We start from the raw sequence: 23,534 nt of genomic DNA, 5'->3' as shown, positions 1-23,534 counted from the left end.
GGGGCCCAGCATGTCCCTGGTGCTGCCTGCTGAGGGCACAGGAAAGAAAGAGACAGGAAGCTTGCTGTCATGGTCACGGTCACCCGTCACGGTCCGACTCCTCGGCCATACCAACTCCCTCTCTTCCTCCTTTTCCCTCCACCCCTCCTCTCCTCTTCTCTCCTCTCCCGTCGTCTCCTCCTGTCCCTTTCTCTCCTCTCCAGGGGTGTCGCACCAAATCCTGGGCCCTGGGTACAAGGATTCACTGCGGGCCACCCATGAATGTTCTTCATAGGGGAAGGGGTTTAACCCATTTAGACTGGGAACGCATTATTACGCATCGTTTTGTGCTTTAACTATTGAAAAATAGCAGACATACAAGCTCACAGCTTGTGGATCTGCTATTTTTGAAAAATCGTGACAATCTTTGAATATATCAAATCCTTCTGAGGTTTTTTGAAAAACCTATGTTTCTATGTCAGTGGTGCTCAACCCTTTTCATGTGAAGGACCCCCAAAATGATATGCATTTGGCCCACGGATCCCCATCTCAAAACATTTAGCTCCAGGGACCCCCCCAGAAGCAAAATTTGAGTTACAAATGTTCGCTTAAAAAATACATATATCAAAAGATTTGCACACATTTTCACGACTTTTCAAAAATAGCAGATGTACAAGCTCGTATATCTGCTATTTTTCAATAGCTAAAGTATATAATAATTAAGGCCTTGGGGGCCCTAGTAACTCAGTCCCACTTTTCCCCTCCTTGTGATGCCCCTACTCCTCTCCTCCCTTTTCTCTCCCCTCCCCTCCATCCTCCCTCAGACCACACGCGCCACCGCTCTGCCACTGTGTGTAGACTACTGGAGGAAGTGGCCAAACGCCACCCTGGATGTTTAGATTGCGACGCTGCCATACAGTTTCTCGCCCTCCGTGTGTGTTTGCGATATGATGCAGTTGAGTTCATGATGAACTTTAAAACCCATTCAGAACAGGTACACATTATAGCGTATTATTATTTTATGCTTTAACTATTGAAAAATAGCAGATATACAAGCTCACAGCGCGGCACCGAGTGCCGCGCTGCTTGTAGATCTGCTATTTTTGAAAAAACGTGACAATTTGAATTTTGACCCGATTCTATAAGTGTCTTTTGAATCCTTCTAAGGTTTTTGGAAAAACCCTATTTTTCTATGTCAGCAATCTGGCCAGCCATCGTCAAAGAAAAAGGTCATTTTCACTTAAATGGAGTTCGGTTAGTCTGTTCTTGAGAGACTACCATGTCAGTGGTTCTCATACCTTTTCATTTGAAGGACCACCAAAATTATATTTATTTGGCCACGGACCCGCATCTCAAAATATTTAGTTCCAGGGACCCCCCAGAAGAAAAATTTGAGTTACAAACGTTCACTCTAAAAATACATTTATTCAAAGATTTGTACACATTTTCACGACTTTTTTCAAAAATAGCAGATCTACAAGCTCGCAGCGCGGCACTGTGAGCTTGTATATCTGCTATTTTCAATAGTTAAAGCATTAAATAATCCTAGGCCTAAATGGGTTTTAATATAACCCTGGGGTTATGCTGTACCTGGACATTGATATACAGTGAGTCTAAATAGTGTCCCTCGTTCTTTTTCCATTACTTCTGTGCTCTGTGAGCACGGAACCAGTCATTACACATCGACCTAAATCAAATGACAACCTCACAAACAAAGTGCATTCTGAGAATATAATATAATATTCCTGCTAATAGAGCTGGGCAATTAGCCCTATTCACGGCCCGCCCACCTACTTCCGTTTCTCAGTTTCCCCCGGGTGCTGACTTCAATTTAGAAGGGGAAACTATAATAGAAATAGCTGGACAAATCGTTATTTATAACAGTAAAGTAAATTATAATGCTTTGTGCCGTTTACTATCTTGTGTTCTTGATCATGCTAGCCGTATTTTATACTTTACTATTCGGAAATTGCATTAAATTTGCGAATTCTGTGCTAACTCTATAGGCTTATAGTAGGATTTTCCCCTTCAAAACGGGACTTCAGCACCCGGGGGATGCTGAGTGGGCGGGTCGTGAATAGGGCTAATTAACCAAAAATATATCGAAACTGACATTTAGAACCAATAACCGACTTAATCTTGCTCATGGAGTTTAATCAAATAATCAGGATGTTTATTTTAACAAAAGCTTTCTCGGATTGAGGTTTGCAGCATGCCCGATTTACTAAAATAGCTGAACTGCAAGCGCACAACATGTTGCAGTGCGCCTGCGTTGTGAGCTCGCATATCAGCTTAAGTGCACTGCGTAGCCAAGTATAAATCATGGATAGCAATGAAAGTTTTAGAAAAAAAATAAAAAAATCGTAATGAACCTTTTCAACAACACAACCCTTCTCTTACGGAGTCCCTGGCACCACAAGATATTGTCAGATGGGGGTCTGGGGCCAAATAGAAATACATTTTGGGGTTTAAGAACCATTGTGATAGAAAACCTCCGTCAAGGTAATCTAACATGAACACAGGCGTTTCACTTTTAACTACAGGGTTCCCACACATTTTTACCAATTAATTTCTCAAACTTTTTCCTGAATATTTAACCGAATTTCCAGGACTATATAACAATAATTCAGCTCAATAACGAGTCGCTTACTCCTATGCGCCAATGCCCAAAGGCAGGTAGTGTATGCCAGTGGTTCTCAACCTTTTCAGGCTGTGACCCCCGAAATAATCATGTTTTAACTGACGAGCACTAAGAGTTGAGGGATTTTGTATAACACAGTTCTATTGTGAAAATAGCAGATCTACATGCTCACAACGCCATAGATTTGCTATTTCATTTCTGCCTCTAATATTTGACAATGTGCCCCATGTTTAATTTGTCATTTCAGAGGTATTAACAAAAATAAATAACCAAAGACAATGCACAGATATTTTTTCCAGGACCTTCCAGGACCCTTGATAAATTCCCAAACCTTTCCAGTACTGGAAAAATATTTTTCTAATTTCAAAATATTTCCAGGAATGTCATGACCGTGGGAACCCTGTAACTAAAATGAAACACAAACTCTACTTCGTCTGTAGATCCGTTTGTTTTGAAACCGTCATACTATGGAGTATAAATTAAACTTTTGTCTTTAAACCACAAGGGTGGAGGCCAAATTGGCCAAAAAGCTAAAACCACGTGACCTTTACGTAATGATGTCACTGGAGAAATGGAAACCCAGTTATGCCACACAAACACACTGACACGTCTGACAGTACCACCATTCACGTCACACACACACGCACGCACGCACACACACACACACACACACACACACACACGCACATAATGAAAGTGATTCACAACCGTTTTAATTTCAAGGACATCCAGTTTGAGTATGCATTTGGCCACCGACCAGGGGTGGGCAACTTTGATGATGGTGAGGGCCACATTGCATATTGCTACGACCTACTTTGTCATTCTAGTATCGCATACAATAGAAGCAAAAATAGCCGATCTACAAGCTCAAAACGCATCGCAGCGCGATGCGTTTTGAGCTTGTAGATCGGCTATTTTTGCTTCTTTTGAATTGGAATCCTGACTAATTGTTTGTTATTTCTTACTTGGAATCCTGAAATGTAACATTTTGATTTAATTTCAAACACATTTAGTTATATACTCATAACTTTATGAACCTAAATACAAATACATTGGACATAAAAAAAAATTGTAATACTACTATACTAGTCATTAAGCTACTTATATAGACTGACGGAATTAAAGCAGGTCATGTTTAGAATTGTAAATCAGTAATATATACAGTATTCCAGTATTAACCTGCGGGCCGCAATAAGTGAAGGTGGGGGCCGCATGTGGCCCCCGGGCCGCCAGTTGCCCATGCCACATTTGATTAAAAAAAACAAAAAACAAAACAAAAACGTTTAGGTCCAATAGACAGTGTTAATTTTCCGTGTTCATATGGTTCCATTTGCAGACTCTTGAGTTACAGTCCTGTAAGGGTGCATTTGTTTCCTACTTTAACTATCAATTATTTAGCATGGGATCCCCCCTAGGACCTGCTCAATGACCCGCGGGGGTGCCTGCGCCTCACGTTTACAACCAGTGCAGCATGTGATAAACGCATGCCGTTTAGCTCAGGGAGCAGTGAGGGATCAAGTGTCTTGTTCAGTTTGACACATTGCTGAGAGCTGGACTCGAACCTGCAACCTTTGCTTTACACTACAGCAACCTGATTTCCTAACTCGGGGGTCTTCAACGTTTTCAGGCCAAGGACCCCTTAGCTGAGAGTGAGATGAAGCAGGGACCCCCACAACCTTTTCATAGATTCCATATACTGTAGGCCTAGTTTCATTGTTTGGCAGCACGATCATCAGTGTATTTTGGATTTGTGTAAATTTGTGTGGTTGTGTGGACTTGAACCATCAGTACATAATAAACTTGACCTTTCAGTCTGTACTTAGTCTGCTCTTTTCCCCCTCTACACCAAACCTCTTTGCCAAAAATAGGCGATCTGCTATTTTTGGCTAAAGTTCTCAGAATATGGATGATAAGATTCAAGTGGTTAATATAAAAAAAGGAGAAAAAAAGTTTCTATCACACAACGTTTTGGAGGACCCCCTGTAGTACTCTGAGGGCCCCCCTGTTGAAGACCCTTGTCCTAACTGCCTGTTCCTTGTGTTGTTTCGTACTCAAGATAAAGTGGGAAAAAAGGCTAATTCTATTTCATTGACATTCTTGTAGAGACCTTGTCGTACCTGTAAACACAATAAGGAAGGATTGTTTCTGGTTTGTTCACAGCAGAGATGAGTGACATTTGTCTACACTGCATGCCAACTAAAGGACTATTGATTGATATTGCACTGTAGTTAAATAAACCTGTATGTGACTTTGGTGCAATAAGGATGGGAGATGCCTCAGTCCTAATAAGCCATTTTTCATATTTTAAAATATGACCCACCTTTGCAAAGTGTCCGGACAGCGGACAGCCGGACACCCCTGCCACAAAGCATCAGTGGTGTAAAGTAACTAATTTACTCAATACTGTACTTACTGTAAGTACAGTTTTGAGTTACAAGTTACTTTGCACATATAAAGGATTGATTAATTTATATTATAAAACATACATTAACTTTAGCCATATTTTATACCTAGGCTATTTGAAAACAGCCGATCTACAAGCTCACAACGCGTTGGCTTGGAAATGATAATCGTCATGTAAAATGTCATAAGCCCTACCAGCGTCGCCCTGCGCTCCCAGGAATGCGGGCGGCGACGACATTCAAAAAGATAACAAGAAGCCTGCGGTGCTCTATGCAAACCCACCCCCGCCTGCGTCTTTACTGTAGGCCCATAAAACGCTGGCGGCGGGGCGGCTCTCGACGCGCTACCACAGAAGGGGCCTGTTGCTTTGCGAGTGCGTCAGAGTGGTGAGAAGGCATAATCTATATTTTGCGTACACTGAGCAACTGGGGACGGCCCTGGGAACAAAGGCCTATTGTACGGTCCGTGCATGCACACAGGCTGCTGCAGTCATCGCCATGTTAATTCAAGTCTCTTCATTTCCATGTGTTCTCCAACCGCTCAACTGCCCACTACCTGTGCACTCACAGTGTGTGGATATACTCCATTACCAGGGACGTGCAGAGAATGTTAAGAGAGGCAGGGGCTGATATTTCTAAAAGGGCCTTTTGGTGAAAATATCTAAAATAGCAGACCTCCAAGCTCACGACACGTCGCAGCTTGGGGGTCGGCTATTTTCGGTGCTTGATACCACACTGAACTAAGCCTAATAAAGTGAATACTGGAGATGTGGTGTACGTTATGGATTTCTACACAGAGGTTTGGACAAGGCAATTCTCTTGAATGCTGCCTTCAGGTATGGTATGGCATGGAAAGAGGGCATTTGCATTTCTTTCACCATAGTAAAAACTGCATTCATGGTTCTGGAGAGGGCACTTTTTACAGACGGGTAAAAGGGCAGGGGCTCAAGCCCCCTTTGATGTCTATGTGTGCACGTGCCTGTCCATTACCGCTCATTTCATACATACTTGATGTCCGCCGCTAAACAAGGACTCTTTACTTGCTGCTGTGTTGAGTGAGTGGTCAGCGTGGGGTGGGCCAACGCAAACGCCTTCGGGATTCTCGAGTGGATATACAGTATGACATTACAAGGTGTTGTGTTTGTACCGCAGTCCTATGGTGGTCGCGTCGTAGTCTTGTGTTCTATTGTAGTGTAGTACCTCCGTGGATCTCAACATCATTCCTTGAGGGGTTTCCATGTTGGTCCCTATAGCTGAATGATTAGCTATTTTCAAATAGCCACGGTATAAAATAGGGCTACAGTGGTTTATGTATGCTTTATAAAAGTATAATTTATATCTGCAAAGTAACTATTAACTAAAGTTTTCTTATAATTGTAGTGTAGTAAAAGTACAATATTTGTATCCGAGATGTAGTGCAGTAGAAGTGTAGTGGAAATTGGATATACCTCAAAATTGTAGTTAAGTAAATATACTTAGTTACTTTACATCACTGGTCACATGGCATCCTTGCCCGTGCAAAAGGTTCCTTTGCTTCTCGTCCCATCTTTCCTGCTGCTTAATTCTACCCTTAGTGCTCACGTTGGCAGGGACGTGCAGGGAATGCTAGAGAGGCAGGGGCTGAAATTTATAAAAGGGCCTTTGGTGAAAATATTGAAAATAGCCAACCTCCAAGCGCACAATGCGTCGCCGTCGCTCTAGGTCGGCTATTTTCGATACTTGATAGTACCACACTAAACTAAGCTTAATCAAGTGAATACTGGAGGCGTAATGTGGCGTAACGGCATGGATTTTCTACACAGAGAGGGCAATTCTTTCAACATAAGATGCTTGCATTCAAGTTCAGGAGAGTTTGGACAAGGCAATTATCTTGAATGCTGCCTTTAGGTATGGCATGGAAAGAGAGCATTTGAGAGCATTTCACCATAGTAAAAACTGCATTCATGTTCTGGAGAGGGCACTTTTTACAGACGGGTCAAAGGGCAGGGGCTCTTTGATGTCTATATGTGTGCACGTGCCTGCAAGTTGGCGTAGCTCTTTCAGTGCTTCTCAACCTTTTTAATTTCAAGGACCCCCCCGTGTGCTATGCACCAGGCCACGGACCCCCATTTGACATGACGGAATCCCAACCTACACTGTAGACTTGCTGTTCAGTGTTCATTTACAATTTCATCTTTCTAGTTGTATTAAAAGACGATGATTGATTATCTCGATGAACTGTTGCACCCGTGCCGAGCGCACAGATAAAAGAGGCGAGACATGTGAGACATGCCGCGAGTCAGAATTGAACTTGCAACTGACAAAGACCATGTGACCGGTGCACTAACTGGCTGAGCTACCAGACACCAGATAATGACTTACTGCTGTGCTCCTCATTGCTAGAATACGTCCTTGTCGGGTGGAAACCTTGTATGTCCAAAACCGTTCGTTTGGTATTTATCATTTAAAAAAATATATATTTAAACTAGTGAAAATAGCCGATCTACAAGCACACAACATCTCACGGTGAAAGGCGTTGTGAGCTTGTAGATCGGCTATTTTCACTAGCTTTTTCACTCATACTGTATGATGAAGCAGGGCTTCACTTTGCAGAAAGCTCTCGTTAATATCTTTCCATTGGTTCAATATTTATAACCTTTCGACCTCTATTTTGAGCCTGTAGGACAGCTGTTTTAGTTACTTTAGCATGAAACGGTCATGTACGGCGACGAATAAAGCATATAAAAATGCGCTGAGAAACATTAAAAGCTTAAATATGGAGATAAGAGGTTTCTAAGCCTACTTGCAATGATATGCAGGCTGTGGTTGCAACTTCAATCAACTTGCATCACTAAGCTCTCAAACTAACATCAAAAGGAGCGTAGAAAAAACAAACAAACATTGGACATTTGCAGACACACTCCCATCAACCAGCAGCAGCCACATCACAGACATGCCCTGTTCAAACAGTGCCTTACACCAGCAGAGCAGCTTCTTAAGCTACTTAAACTTAAGACTGTTTTTTCCTGCATAGTACTGTGTTTTATTTGTCTGTCATCATGTCATGTTATGAGTTAAAAAAAGGAGTGCTGGCGACTACTTCTTTGTCTTAAAAAAGGACCCCAATTGAAACAAGCAGAAAAGCTTTTTTTTTTAGGTGTTAATCCTTTGAGTTGACCTTGTACCAGTGAACTGTACTGTCATGAAACCTTGTACCTTTTCCTATGCAAATGTCTAATTAAGTCTTCAATCAATCAGACAGACAGACAGACAGACAGACAGACAGACAGACAGACAGACAGACAGACAGACAGACAGACAGACAGACAGACAGACAGACAGACAGACAGACAACATTATTGTTGCTGCATGTGCAGGACCCGGGAAAGAAGCAAGCTGGGGCACCCGCTGGCCTAGTGCAGTGGTTCTCAACCTTTTCAGGCCGCGTCCCCCAAAAGAATCATATTTGAACTGGGGGACCAACACAAATCTAGCACGGGGGTCCCTAGTGCACAGCCTTTTCAGATATGGGTCCGCGGCCAAATACATTTCAGTCAGGGGGTCCTTGACATGAAAGTTTTTCAACCCAAGGACCCCCTAGCTGAGAGAGAGAGAGATGAAGCAGGGACCCCCACTATGTAAGTACAGGTATTGTGATGCAAACGTTTTAATAGATTTCATTGTTTGATAGCACTATCATCAGTGTTGGATTCATGTTGATATGTAATTTCATGATTTGACCACTTAAACCGACAATACTTAAGGACGACTTCACTTCTTTTCAACCTATGTTCATAAATGGTCCTCACTATGTTCAACATAAAATAGCACACTTTTTTTTCCTACTCGGTCTGCGTCTCATAGGAGAGCTGTGGGCAGTTCAAAAACCTGTCTGCTAGTGACATCATCATTAAGTCGATTTTCTTTTTAAATATATTTCGATTTGGCTTCCATTATAAAGCCATACTGTACTTAGTCTGCTCTTTCTTCCCCCTCCTGGCTGACAATAGCCGATCTACAAGCTCACAGCATGAGCCGGCGCTGTAGTAACTCACACACATGAATGCCATCACCTTGTTTGGACTGAAAAGTCCACAAACCATACGAAGATCCTTTCAGGGGCATCATTTCCACGGTAGACATCACCAGTGCACCACTCATCATTTTACACAAAGGTACATTAGAGACTTCTTTCAAAGGGGTTTTGCGTCATCATCTCAAACAGGAGAACATCCAAGACTCATTGCACTGAAACAGGGTGGCTTTCAAGTGCGTTGTACGGAAGCTGCTTTCACCTCCAGAGGTGCATGGACACAAAGTACTTGAGTCAAAGTATAGGTAATCCTGGTCAAATATTACTCCACTCCAAGTTGCTCACTCAAAATTGTACTGGGGTAGTTGCATTTAAAAATACTGTAAAATAAGTATTCAAGAGTGCATAGTACAAAGTATGTTTTCTTTTTAAGGGTGGTTCATTTCTTAACCGATGCCTACTTTCACTATCGATATTTGTTCGATTTTTTGCATTTCTAAATTTCTACACAGCAATGCATTGATATTAAGTGGTTAATTCATCGAAATGTCATCAAAAGCACTAAATGTGTCTTTGAAAGTTCGTAGTGAAGTGAAAGCCATAAGTATCAACAATTACGTTAAGTACAGAAAAGTACAAAAAATAAACAAACTTTAGTACAGCAGTGGTTCTAAACCTGTGGGTCTGGACCCTCAGGTGCAGATGCTGAACTTAATGTGCAACATTTTTTTCTCACTCAACAGTAAACAAACCAACATAACGTTTTGAGTGTATAGAGGGTATCTGCACATTTCTAAAGTGACAATTTAAGGACTTTTGAATACCTCTAAAATCACCAACATTGGAGGCAGATTAGAGGCAGAAATTGTGAAAATAGCCGATCTACATGCTTGTTGCGAGGCGTTGTGAGTATGTGGATCTGCTATTTCCACAACAGAACCGTGACATGGAAAATATAATCCCTCAACCCTTAGTGCTTGTCAGAGTGGGGGGGGGGTCACCAGTCAAAATACGATTATTTTGGGGGTCGCGGCCTGAAAAGGTTGAGAACCACTGTAGTACAGTACCCGAGTAAACGCTATATGCTTTGCTACCGTCCACCACCGTTCGCGTCAAAACAAAGCCACGAGTTGTGTGGGTCCCCAAGCGGGTGCCCTTACCTTGGTGGAGGCCATGTCGCTGACGGAGCGGTAGGTCTGGATGGTCTCCAGCTGGTCCAGACACCAGTCCAGCTCCTCCATGGTCTCTATGGCCAGCTTCTGGTACGACTCATCTGCCAACAGACACACGGACATGCACTCAGAGCAGGGTCCCAGAGGAGGGTCCATGTTCACAGCGGCGGGGGGCAACGCAACGGCACGCTGCTGCTGCTGCTGCTGCGGGGGTCCGGTCCAGACGGAGGGGGAGGCACCGCCGCCGCTGGGACGTCCCGCGGTAGTGGAGGAGCAGCAGCAGGGGGGAGAGGTGGAGGAGGAGGTGTGCACCCCACACAGCTGTTCCTTCATGCCGTCAGCGCGGGGGGGTCCGCGTGGTGCAACACCTTTAAAAAGCAACTTGTGGAAAAGAGTGAAAGTCCTGCCGTTTCAGGGGGCCCCTGTTCCGTTTCTCAGCTGTCTCTCTCTCTCTCCCGCTACTACTAGTCTCATTTCACTGTCTCTCTTTGTCGATATCCCCTTCTTTCCCTCGCTCCCGTGCTCCCTGTGCGTGCGTCCCCCTCCCGTTCTGTGCCATTCCCTCTCTCTCTCTCTCTCCCTCTCTCTCTCTCTCTCCTTCCCTCTCTCCCGCCTTAACCCTGTCGTGCGAACTAGGCGGTCTGCTGCCTCCTGCTGTAGCCGTGTCAATGACCCCACTAACCCCCCACTAACCCCCCCTTCTCCTCGCGCTCTCTCTCTCACACACACGCGCACCCATTTGCACTACTATACTTGAGAGGACATCACAACATTTTAGGACAGCCTGATCTACACGAGAGCTTGATCTACAAGCTCACAGCGCGCTGCGCAGCGTCACGTTGTGAGCTTGAAGAGCTTATATTTCCGTTGCGCAATCTGAATCTTTTCCTAATTACAAACAAAAAAGAAAATCTTTTAAAACCTTAACGCAGCCATTTCTCTTGAGGTGAGGAGCAGGAAAACTGTCCTATAAGACTATATTTCTCTAATTCTACTATACTTGTGGGGACATTTGGCCCTAACGAGTATAGTCACACATAGTCACGTGACACACACACACACACACACACACACCTGCCTGAGGGGCTTTTGGAGGAGGCGGAGACCAGTCAGGCGAACTCATGCACTAGTGTCAGTCAATCCGTTGCTTATAAGCACGTTACGATATAACTGTAGGAAGACATCCTAAAATGTCAGGATAATATATTAATCCCTGTATACTTTGTCGTACTGTACAATTAACATTACCTGACCTACAAGCTGACAACCTGTCGCCATGTGATGCGTTGTCAACTTGTAGATTTGCTATTTTCACGTGTTGGACAGTTTGCGCCTATATGACCTGCCCAAACATAGGGACACCAGGTGGAAAGTGGTTAAGAGAGATAAGAGAGTAAATATTTTCCCTAAAAGATAGACAGATATGACTTGAAAGAGTTATTTCCAAAGGAAAGGGGGAGGCGTGTCAGTATAAGGGTGTGCACACGCACTAAAATACCCATGAGTGTTGAATCCGCCTTCCGCCAATGCATTTCAATGGGAAGGGGGCGTTTTCATGTCAGTGGATGATATCTGCGAGCCGCGCCGACATTGTGTTTAAGCTGGAGCTCAGTTTTTTCCCCTCTGTCCAATCGGGTGAGTCGAAGGTGGAATGGGGAGGGTTCTGGAGGTGACTGACAGGCGCGTCACTGTCCTTGGGACAGAATGCGCTCACTAGGGATGGGACGATATGAACATTTCAAATCACGATTATTGTGGCAAAAGAAATCGCGATTTACGATATTATCGTAGGTGAATTGAACCTAGTGCATGACGGAGGACGATATCACGATATGTTAAACCTCCACGATACGATTATCGTGAGTGTGTTTTATCACGATAAACGATAATAACGTTTATCGTCCCATCCCTTGCGCTCACTGCGTTTTTAGTCAGCCGTGCAGTGCGCGCACCAAAAGTGTTTATCTACTGGCGACCATACTTTGGTGTGTGTGCGCACCCTAACTGAAGTTATGCTACACACACTTTTCCCTGTGAAGAAGTACTATACTATATCCACCTGTTTCCGCGGGAGTCCAGAGGCCAGCGCTCAGAATGTTAAATTGGGTAAAAGTACAAAAGGGTTGGCATCAAAATATACTCTTAAAGTACCAAAATAGCAGATCTACAAGCAAAAAAGCAGATCTACAAGCTCGCAACGTGTCACGATGAGGCGTGGTGTGATGTTGGAGATCATCTATTTTCCCTAGCCCACTGAAACATACGGTCCAGACCACTTCAAGGCACAGCTTTAGCGCAGATGTTCAAAAACAGCGGGTCGGGACGCATTTTGGGGGAAATATTCCTTCTTTGTTTTTGCGTTTGATACGAAATATTCTTAATTATTATTTCAAAAATATTTTCAAAAAGAAAATATACATTATCCACAACTTTCCAACTTCCCATTGTGCATTGCACAGAAGTTGCACGGAGCTTCCGGCGCCGCAGCCGAGTGTGATCTTCAAGTTCACAACGGTTGCATCTGTGACACGACGTGAGCTTGTATGTCTGCTGTTAACCGGAAGTGTGGTGCAAAAAATCTCCAGTAAATTCCCACGGAAAGAGGTCGATACAATTTATTTATATATACCAGAACAAAAAAAGTTAAATATTTATCAAAAGTAAGAATAATAATAAATAAAAGATTCCATCAATTTCAAAACTTTAAAAATTTGCAGAAAAGAAAATAGCAGATCTCGTTTAAGTTATTTTCTTGTTATTTTCGTTTGTGTCCTGGCTAAACACCAAATTTCTGTTTTGGGTCCAAAAAAGTTTGGGAATGTCCGCATTACAGAGTTGCAACAGCAACTCGCACCGGCACCAACACCACGTTGGGCCAACCAGGCTGTCTGCCATCCCCTCCTCTCTGGACAGAGACAGAGAGAGAGAGAGAGAGAGAGAGAGAGAGAGAGAGAGAGAAAAAAAGGCCTGTATCCTAACAGCAAACGCTGTGTTTGCACAAGCAACACGAGAGGCAAACTTTGACTCCCTGAATTGGGGGGAGTCCAGACCAGGGTTTGACTCGGTGCCAAAGAAACCAAAGCACTTCCTCTCTGGCCCCGAACTTACACAAAACACGGAGAGGAGTTTTTAGTCGGAGCGGGGGGTCAGTCACTGTCGCCAGGAATTACGTTGCGTTGTGTCAGGCTTCTTGTTGATGAAATATGATAAAATACATTTTTGATTTAAAAAATATATATATCTGGGCCATGAGGGAGCGAACATTGAAGGCATCTGGACTCGAAAAAAAATACTTTCAAGTTAAAGTACAAATTTTACACCTTTACAACAAATTTTACAAAGCAATCAAAACGTCCAAATCTTTTGAAAAAAAGAATACGTTCGAATAGAGAGTTTTCAACAACCAAAACCTCAAAGATTAAAAGACCAGTATTTGAGTACACATCTTTGAGGTACGTACTTGGTTTCTTTTTCCTCCACACAGCTCCTTTTTCTATGGAAAAAACACTCATCTTTACTTCATAGAGGGCTTCACACATGGAAGAGATTTAGCCCATATGCTTAGCACAACAGGACGACCCGCGTGCCCAACCCCCCCCCCCCTCCCAATTTACGTCAATATAGTGGATCAAAGCACATCAAAGCGGCTGCGATGACATAAAAGGCTCAACGGACCGCCGCTGCCGTTTAAAACAAAGAGCTCCAGTGGAATCACGTTATACGCGGCACAGAGTTGCCGTGCGGTCGCCAGCTAATGAAAGGTGTAGTCGCGTCAGTACGATAATGATGACCATGACTCTTGTTGAGTGACCCCCAAAGGGAGGCTGAGTAATTATACTAGGATTACCTATTACGGTCGGTTGTCACGCCATCCATCTGCCACGACGGGTTATCAAGCGCTGGCCGGGGGACCCCGCAATGTGCCACAGTTTCATGGCCTACACCAGTGGTTCTCAACCTGTGGGTCGGGACCCCCAGGGGTGGGTCCCCACATTATTTTGGGAGGTCCCCCAGATGATTTGTTTTTGGGCTTTTTATGCCTTTATTTGATAGGATAGTAGACTGACAGGAAATGGGGAGAGAGATGGGGAATGACATGTGGCAAAGGTCGTCCGGATCGGGAATCGAACCGGCGACGCCAGCAGGCATCACAGCCTAGTATGTGGTATGCACCTTGACCACTAGGCCAGCGGGCACAACAAAAGTTTGCGTGTGCACCAGACCCCTGGATGAAATTGACCTTTCAAACAAACACTGTCAAACACTTTCAAAGAGGCATCGCTATTTTGCGTTGTCATCGTCGTCATTATGGGCAGAATATGATCAAACACAGGGCAAAATTCTTCCAAAAATAGTTAAAATAGCAGATCTACAAGCAAGTTGTGAGCTTGTAGATCTATATAGCTATTTTGGCTAATCTTTGCTGTACTGTAGGGCCTGTAAGTTCTTAATCTTGGGTCCCAAGCTGAAAAGTTTCAAGAACCCTTTTCTACACGATATGTAATTGAGAAGTCTAATCCCCCCAATAACCCAAAACGACTCCCAGACACCCTTGGCATTTTAGCCATGTAAAAGTCAGTGACACGGAGCAAAAGGAAAAGGGAGGGGGGGAGGGGGGGTTTCAATGAGATCAAAGCAAGGCAAGGCAGCGAGGGATGTTGAACGCAGGCACACACACACACACACACACACACACACACACACACACACACACACACACACACACACACACACACACACACACACACACACACACACACACACACACACACACACACACCAACAGGGACGTGCTGGCCATGGGGAAAAGCGGGACAACTCCCGAACGGCCGGTTCATTCCCGGACGGTCCAGGCCGGCCATTAGGAAAATAATTAAAATAAAATGTCGGCTTTCGTTCCATTTTGGGGGCTGGGTGGCCAACAAAGTAAATCGTCACTGTCGGGCAGAAACCTTGTATTTCCAAGTTTCAAATGTGTAGATTTTTTTCGCAAAGCAAAGCCCTGCTTCATCATACAAGGCCGTCGCACAAAAGTAGTAAAAACAGCAGATCTACAAGCACACAACGCCTCGCACCGTGAGGCGTTGTGTGCTTGTAGATGTTTTCACTAGTTTAAATCATTTTTAAAATGATAAATACAAAAAAAAAAAAAAACGGTTTTGGACACCCGACAACGACGAAATATAACTCATGTAATTGGCCCACTGGCTTGTCACTTGTCATGATCTGAAATGGCAAATCTTTGAGTAGCAGCAGCGCTACAGAGAGAGATCTCTCTCTATAGGGCGCAATGAGGGCCTCTCCAACTCTTTTTCTCGGGCTGAATCAGGGGCCCAGCACGTCCCACACCAACGTGCGGCTGCCCAGGGCCATAGGAACGGGGAGACTGTGCCAAGAAGGCATTGACCACATCCTGCTCCTGGTTCCCTACGAAAAGGGATATTATAGAGACATTAGAGGGCTTTTTGCAGGGCAGTCGGAACAACATCAAAGACTCAAAATTGCGTGGACCGCTTGGTCTCGACAGCGATTTCGCTTCGCTTCCTGTTCCTATAGCCTAAAGCAGGGGTCTTCAACGTTTTCAGGCCAAGGACCCCTTAGCTGAGAGAGAGATGAAGCAGGGACGCCCCAGAACCTTTTCATAGATTCCATATAGTTTCATCGTTTGACAGCACAATCATCAGTGTATTTTGGATTCATGTCAATTTGTGTTTTCAGATATTTAACCACTTGACTGTCAATACTTAATAAACTTGACCTTTCACACTGTACTTAGTCTGCTCTTTTTCCCCTCTACAGCAAAGCTCTTTGCCAAAAATAGCCGATCTACAAGCGCTGCGAGGCGTTTGGAGCTTGTAGATCTGCTTTTTTGGGTAAATTTCTCAGAATATGGACGCTAGGGTTCAAGTGGTTAATATAAAAAAAGGAGAAAAAAGTTTCTATCACTCAAAGATGTGGATGACCCCCTGTAGTAACTCTGGGGACCGGACCCCCTGTTGAAGACCCCTGGCCTAAAGAGCAGTGGTTCTCAAACATTTTCTTTTTCAAGGACCCCCGGACTGAAATGTATTTGACCCCCTTCTGAAAAGGTTTTATGCCATAAGAGAAGGTTGGTGTTGTTCAAAGCTGTAAAAAAATATTTGTATTTTTTTCAAAATGTTTTGAAAATGGATGAGCTATTCTATAAGCTCTTGCATCGCAACACGTTGTGAGCTTGTAGACTGGCTATTCTCAAATAGCCAAAGTATAAAATAAGATTTCAGTGGTTAAACTGTTGCTGATTTTGCTGGGTTCTTCCGTCTGTGTGTGTGTTTCTGAAATGCTTTAATCAATTAAGTGATACTGAGCTAAGATCCATAACTGTGAAAACTACTCATAGAGATCTACAACAAAAGGCTATCATTATTATTTTTTTAAATTGATTAACTTGATTATAACTGTTGCACCATTACTATAGAAAGTTTAGTTAATGTTGTGGTGTAAAAGTAATTTTCTTGCCTGAATAAAGCCCTTTGCACACAGGACAGTTGCGTTTTTTTTGTTTGCTGCATGAATAAAACGCATTGGATTAGGTGTGCAATGCTGTGCGGAATCGGCGCTGCGGATCCCAAAAGGAGTCATAAAAGGAGCGATGAGTTTTTTACCGCATGCGACAAGACGCACGAATCGAACTGGGTTCGATCGAGAAAAAAATCATTGTTTTCTTTTTAAAAAATTAAATTGTCCGTTTTATCCGTGTGGATAAACGCGCCTGTGTGCAAAGGGCTTTACTGTGAAGGACTTCTTTTTTGTTGACTCTAGTGCTCGCTCAGTCAAAGCCACACCAGCGGCTTCCCCTGGATTACACTGAAATTGTGGAAGAGTACAAACACTTGAGAATGGTGATAGATCTTAAAAGTGACTTGGGATCCAAACGCAGAAGCTGTTTATAAGATGGGATTGCAAGTGCCTTCATTTTATGAGGAAACTGAGACAATTTAGAGTAGAGAGAGAGATATTATTGGTCAGATTTTATTGCTCATTTGTAGAGAGTGTTTTAACATGCTGCTTTGTAGCATGGTTTTTACTCTTTAACATTGTGTCATAAAAACAAGATGAACTAAACTGTAAACATGGCCAGCGAAATTTCTGTGGTACATCCTAACGCCGTGATGTTTATACAGGTGGAAAGCAACTAAGTATATGTACAGTACTTAGGTACATTTTAGAGCTACATTTAATACTTGAGTATTTAAATTCTTCAATATTTTATCTCCATTCCTCCTGTCGTGGAATTATGTTGTAAATAAGGTCACATATAATCAATCATAATAACATAATGATATCTTCCCCACCCCCCTCTATACCAAATCTCTTCACTGAACATAGCTGATCTACAAGCTGACCACGCTTCATAAAGCTTTGTGAGCTTGCAGATCGGCTATTTTTGGTGAATCTTCGCCCCCAGAAGAGGGACGCTGGGCTTGGTTCTCAAAGTGCGGTCCGGGGACCCCCAGGGGTCCTTAATTTCCCCACAAGGTCCAGGGTTCCAGGGGGAATTGTTACTACAGCGTCACAATAATTTTAACCACTTTATCCATTTATATGTTGGCTATTAAAAAATAGTTGATCTACAAGCTCACAGTGCGACACTTCTTGCTGCGCTGTGAGCTTATACATCTGCTATTTTACATTTTCTCTTCTAGGGGTCCCTCCCTGGCACAACATATTTTCAGATGGGGGTCCGTGGCCAAACATATATCAATTTGGGGGTCCATGACATGAAGTTTGGGTTCTGAACCTTGCGACCCCCCAATATATTTTAACTGGGGACTCCCCAAAATAATCATATTTGTATCAAATATTTGTATTGATTTTCAAAATCAAGGAAGAAAAAAGAATAAGTACAAAGGTCAAAGCATAAAACGGCATTACATTTTGTTTGACTCGGTTCCACATATAAATATTGTGAACATAGGGGCTCTGCAAGCTCACAACGCAACGCCAGGTGTTTGTGAACTTTTTCTATTATTTTCACAATTGTTGCCTCTCTCTATTATTTGACAATTTGGCCAATGTTTGACTAGTTTTTATAGTAGAGTTTGTCGATTCCCCACCTCCTTTTTTAGGTATTAAAAATGTCTTAAAAGTCCTATAATCGGCACTTTACAGTCATCTGGGGAACCCCCAAAAATCATGTGGGGACCCCCACCCCATGAATGTTTGATAGACAATCATCCAAAATGTAAAATGTAGTTTCTTGAATAAAACGGAGAAAACGGACTAGGCCCTCAGAGACTGAAAAGGTAAGCTAAGGCAAGGAATTGCCTACAGTAACATGGAGTGATAGTTTAACACGGAGAGGCCTACAATAAATGGTTTTCTGATGCCAAAACGATGCCACTGAAGTGGAAACTATTTGTGTCAAAGAACAACAAAGACAACAAAAGGCCAAAGACTAAACTGTAACAGCTTTAGTTAAACATAAGAGGAGAGTAGAGTCCTGATATGACACACACGCACACACGTGCGAAACCGTTAAATCCATCATCGCCTCTAGTTGGTCATAAATGCAGTATTAAATGGGTCAGCAGACATTTCACAATGGCATCAGTCAAAGGTGGCGTGATGCTCTGTCACAGTGTGAAAAGTCCCACTCCAGGACACCCAGACGCACACTGAACTGTTCCAGACAACAGGCCTGTTTTGGGGGGTGGGGGGTTTCGTCTGAGGATATATATATATATATTTTTTTTCTTTCTTTCTGGTCCTCTATTCACTACTAATGCTTTGACCATATGCTGGAGACTGCAAAGAGGACAACAGGCTCCCAGTGTGTGTGTGTGTGTGTGTGTGTGTGTGTGTGTGTGTGTGTGTGTGTGTGTGTGTGTGTGTGTGTGTGTGTGTGTGTGTGTGTGTGGGGGTGTGTGTGTGTGTGTGTGTGTGTGTGTGTGTGTGTGTGTGCACTTGTATTCCTATACTTGTGAGGGCCAAACATCCCTAAAAGTATATAGTACAAAATACCATCGTGGGGCACGGCCTGGCGCAGTCGGTAGCACTGTCGCCTCACAGCTAGAAGGTCCTGGGTTCGATTCCCGCTGGAGTTTGCATGTTCTCCCAGTGTCTCCTAGGGTAGATATCCTCACAAAAACATGCAGTAATCCTGGTCTCTATAATGTTGCTTATTATTCTAACCTATAATGTTTACACATACATATTGTATTGTGCTCATTAAGTTTACAATGAGTAATACATAGTTTGGACGTCATCTTGAATGACATTCAAAACAGAATAGCTCTGTAATTAAAATCAGCTGTGTTTGGAGGAATGAGCAGCAATGGGAATCAAACAGATTCAAACGTATTCAAGGTTCATTTATATTCAAAAAGTCAGTCTATGTCATCACGCAGCACGTTTCTGTTCACAGGAAATAATTAAGAATGGCCTATTTGGGGACCTTTGATATAAAAATACACAAAGATTGTTTATTTTCTATTTCATTGGCATGTAGTTTTAGGAATTCCCAAATGATTACCATGGATAAGCTCTAAAAGTGTGAAAAACATATTTTTCATTTCACTAGGTCTTTAAGTTAAGGCATAGGAGGTGGTAATTAAGACAATTCAAAATAGAGCCCTATTAGTCTTAAATTAACACTGCTTCAATGTTTGGCGTGTTGATACGGGTGAGGATCCAAATAGCCAGCCAGGCATTGACACTAAGGCTTGCCCACCTGCCCCCGGCAGGTAAATAAAACCTTCGGGCCGGTGAAGTAAGTTTGCTTTCAGGTTGCTCGACCGGGCAAGTGCTCATTTGAACAGTCTATAAACACAACAAGACATATCTGCCTAAAGACCTGAGCGTGGCCAGCACGCTCTGTCTTCTGGTCTGTGGAATGTAAAATAAGAGCACTGCTTACCTACAGTACGTGTGCTGTTTTTACGGTTGCTTGCTACACTTAAAAATGTAAAATAACAAGTGTGAAACCATAGACATATTCAAGCATAGCTAATAGCTATGTACAGTATGTATTTGGTATTTGGATTTGTAAGTACTGAGGTACAGTATGAATTTTTTATCGCACAGCACCAGAAAGTAAAGAAATAAGTGTTAAATTGAGCCGTAATTAAAATCTCACCTATCATTTATAATGGGCGATTTACTTTTCGGGCAAGTAGGCATGACCTTTGGGCAAGTAGAACATGACCTGTACTTGCCGGACGACAAGTGCCTCTGAGACCTTAGTGTCAACCCCTGCCAGCCACTGAATGTCACACAGCGTAGCATCACGATGTAGGTGTGAATTATCAAGAGTGTGGTGTGGTGGTGACATAACGTCAATTCATTCTGTATTCCTTCTACAGGAAATAACACGATCAACGCTAACACACGCAGTCAACCAGAAATATCTGACTCATTTCTGGAGAAAGAAAGAGTTGAGCGGGTTTGTCTTTATCTAGCACAATCACATTATGAACACACACCTCTCCACTTGACCACACACACACTTGCATGCTTGGTGGCAGGGGCGTCACAAAGGGGGGGGGGGGGGGGGGGGGGGAGTGGGACTGAGTTGGAGGGGCCTTAATTATTTTATACTTAATTTAGCTATTGAAAAATAGCAGAACTACAAGCTCGCAAGCTTGTAGATTTGCTATTTTTGAAAAGTTGTGAAAATGTTTGCAAATCTTTGAATATAGGTATTTTTTAAGCAAACATTTGTAACTCAAATTTGGCTTCTGGGGGGGTCCCTGGAACTAAATATTTTGAGATAGAGGTCCGTGGCCAAATACATATGATCTTGGGGTTCCTTCACATGAAAAAGTTTGAGCACGACTGACATAGAAGGATTTGAAATATTCAAAGACAAATTTTCAAGATTTTTCATAAAATAGCAGATCTACAAGCTCGCAGCTAATGCATAATAATTCATTCCCAGTATAAATGGGTTAAACCCCTTCCTCCTATGAAGAACATTCATGGGGGGCCCGCAGTGAATCCTTGTACCCAGGGCCCAGAATTTGGCGCGACACCCCTGCTTGGTGGTGTTTACATTTGGGTGCAGTCTGCAACGTTACGTATGAATCCGGGAGGCTTGTGGGGAATTTGAGGGGGAAAAAACCAATGAATCACGCTAGTTCTCACCCCCAAAACACGCACGAGCGCGCACACCAAAACATGCACACGTACGTCAGCTGCCTTGGCTGCTGAGCGATAAAGAAATTAAGATACAAAAGAAACAGAGAGAGAAAATAAAAATAATGGAGTGAGAAGAAGGGAGGGGGTAAGATAAACCGAGAGGGTGAGAGAGAGAGAGTGAGGGAGGAAGAGAGAATGAAAGTGACACCAAGAAACAGTGTGAGAAAGAAGAGACAGAGCTAAGCATGAAACAGAGCATGAAACAGAGAGAGAACATGAATGTCTGTTTGTCTGATGACTCAGGGAGATAAGGAGACATGAGGGCGGCCAGGTGTCTGCAGATGAACAGCAGTGGTGGAAGAAGAAGTGCTCAGATTGTTTTACTCAAGTAAAAGTAGCAATACCACAATGCAGAAATACTCTGTTACAAGCAAAAGGGCCGTGTTCAAAATTTCAATTAAGGTATTTTTTGTTTTTTATTCAAAACGAGCAGAAGCTCACAACAGAGCTTTTGCGCTTGTACAGTAGATTGTCTATTTTCTAACAGCCAAAGTCTGAAGGTATTAAGTAGGTATTTTTGTATGTTTTGTAATAATAATAATAATCAAGTTTCAACATCTGCAAAGTTACTTCAGTATTAACTAAAGTTCTCACACACAGCATTTTTGGAGTGGAGTGAAAAATGCTGACCTTCGGGGCGCCCGCTGCCCTACTGGTCCAGGCGCATACCACTTAGACATTGCCACATAGGCATTGTTGCCTGGCGGCGGCGCCGGTTCGATTCCCGATCCGGACGACCTTTGCCGCGTGTCACTCCCCGTCTCTCGCCCCATTTCCTGTCAGTCTACTGTCCTATCAAATAAAGGCATAAAAGCCCAAAAACAAATCTTAAAAAAATTTAAAAAAAAATGCTGACCTTCAAAAAGCAGCCAAAGCAGTGAACAAAGAACAAGAGACTCACTCCCTAGCTTCTGCCGTGGACTGAAGACTCACCTTTTCAGACTCCACTTAAACCCATAGCACTATACTGAAACACTCAATGACCATACATGAAGCTAGTTAGCACTTTTTATTTTTTTTAGAAACTTTTTTTACTGATTATATTGTTTTTTCTAGATTGATATTCATATGCATTTGTTTTATTGTTGTTGATGTTCTGACATAATATCTTGTTTATTATAGTGATGTATTATCTGCTTATTGTAAGTGGCTTTGGATTAAAAGCGTCTGCTAAATGCCTAAACTGTAAACTGTAAAAGTACAGTGGAGTAGAAGTAGAGAGTATCAAAATACAGAAACACTCAAGTCAAGTAAAAGTACCTAAAATGTGTACTCGAGCACACAGAGTAACTGTACCTCCCCCCTCTGCATGCTATAGACTCAACCACTGTAAACACCTCAGATTTTCCCACCGATATCGGCCCGTAGCCAAATGTCACTGGAGAAAAACAAAGCCCGCTATCGGAACACCAATCCCTTTTCCTCACTGTCGCAGAAACAAAAAGCAGATTAGCATTATTATTTTTTGCCGTGCATTCCTCGCTCCTGCACATAAACGTCTTAAAATTATGAGCCGTCTATTTGACAACTCATTAAAAATATTGTTTTATAAATAATTGTTGCTGCTAGGGCTGGGGGCGATATGACTTCAAATCCATATCGTTATTGTTTCGCACTTTTGCCTCGATCATGATTAGTAAACTATTTATTTTTTTATTATAGTGAAAATAGTAGATCTACAAGCTCACGACACGCTGTGAGCTCGTAGATCTGCCATTTTCAATATTCTTCAGTACAACGCCATTGTACAAGTACAAGTGAAGTATAATACAGTTTAATTTGCAAATCTATTTTTAAACAAACATTTGTAACTGAAATATTTGCTTCTGGGGTCCCCGATACATTATATTTCGAGGTGGGGGTCTGCGGCAAATTACATATAATTCTAGGGGTCCATGACATGAAAAAGTTTGAGAACCACTGACGATATAGAAACATGCAATATTATCACAATGCTGTGCCAAAACTCACAGGGCAGAATGTTTACATGCGTTTTTCCAAAACCGTTGGTTTTGTGTTTATCGTTTTGAAAACGATTTAAACTAGTGAAATTGCCAATCTACAGGCACACAACGCCTCGCACCGCGAGGCGTTGTGTGCCTGTAGATCTGCTATTTTCACTACTCTGGTGCAACACTCATGTATGATGA

The 23,534-nt window shown here is 42.8% G+C and overlaps 1 protein-coding gene across 1 annotated transcript in view; it reads right to left on the bottom strand.

Moving 5' to 3' along the window:
* Window positions 1-23,534, bottom strand: part of LOC308286157 (3',5'-cyclic-AMP phosphodiesterase 4B-like) — a gene marked incomplete at its 5' end in the record, with an annotated part of 132,469 nt that overhangs the window by 33,453 nt on the left and 75,482 nt on the right. The window contains one exon of the mRNA XM_080727113.1: window positions 10,195-10,307. Within this exon, the coding sequence (XP_080583239.1) occupies window positions 10,195-10,307 (113 nt within the window). The remainder of the gene's footprint in view (window positions 1-10,194; window positions 10,308-23,534) is intronic.

This window comes from Nannobrachium achirus, assembly GCF_963921795.1.
Source record: "Nannobrachium achirus genome assembly, chromosome: 5".
Lineage (NCBI taxonomy): Eukaryota > Metazoa > Chordata > Actinopteri > Myctophiformes > Myctophidae > Nannobrachium > Nannobrachium achirus.
Note: the sequence above shows the minus strand (reverse complement) of the source record. Positions and strands in the feature narration are given on the sequence as shown.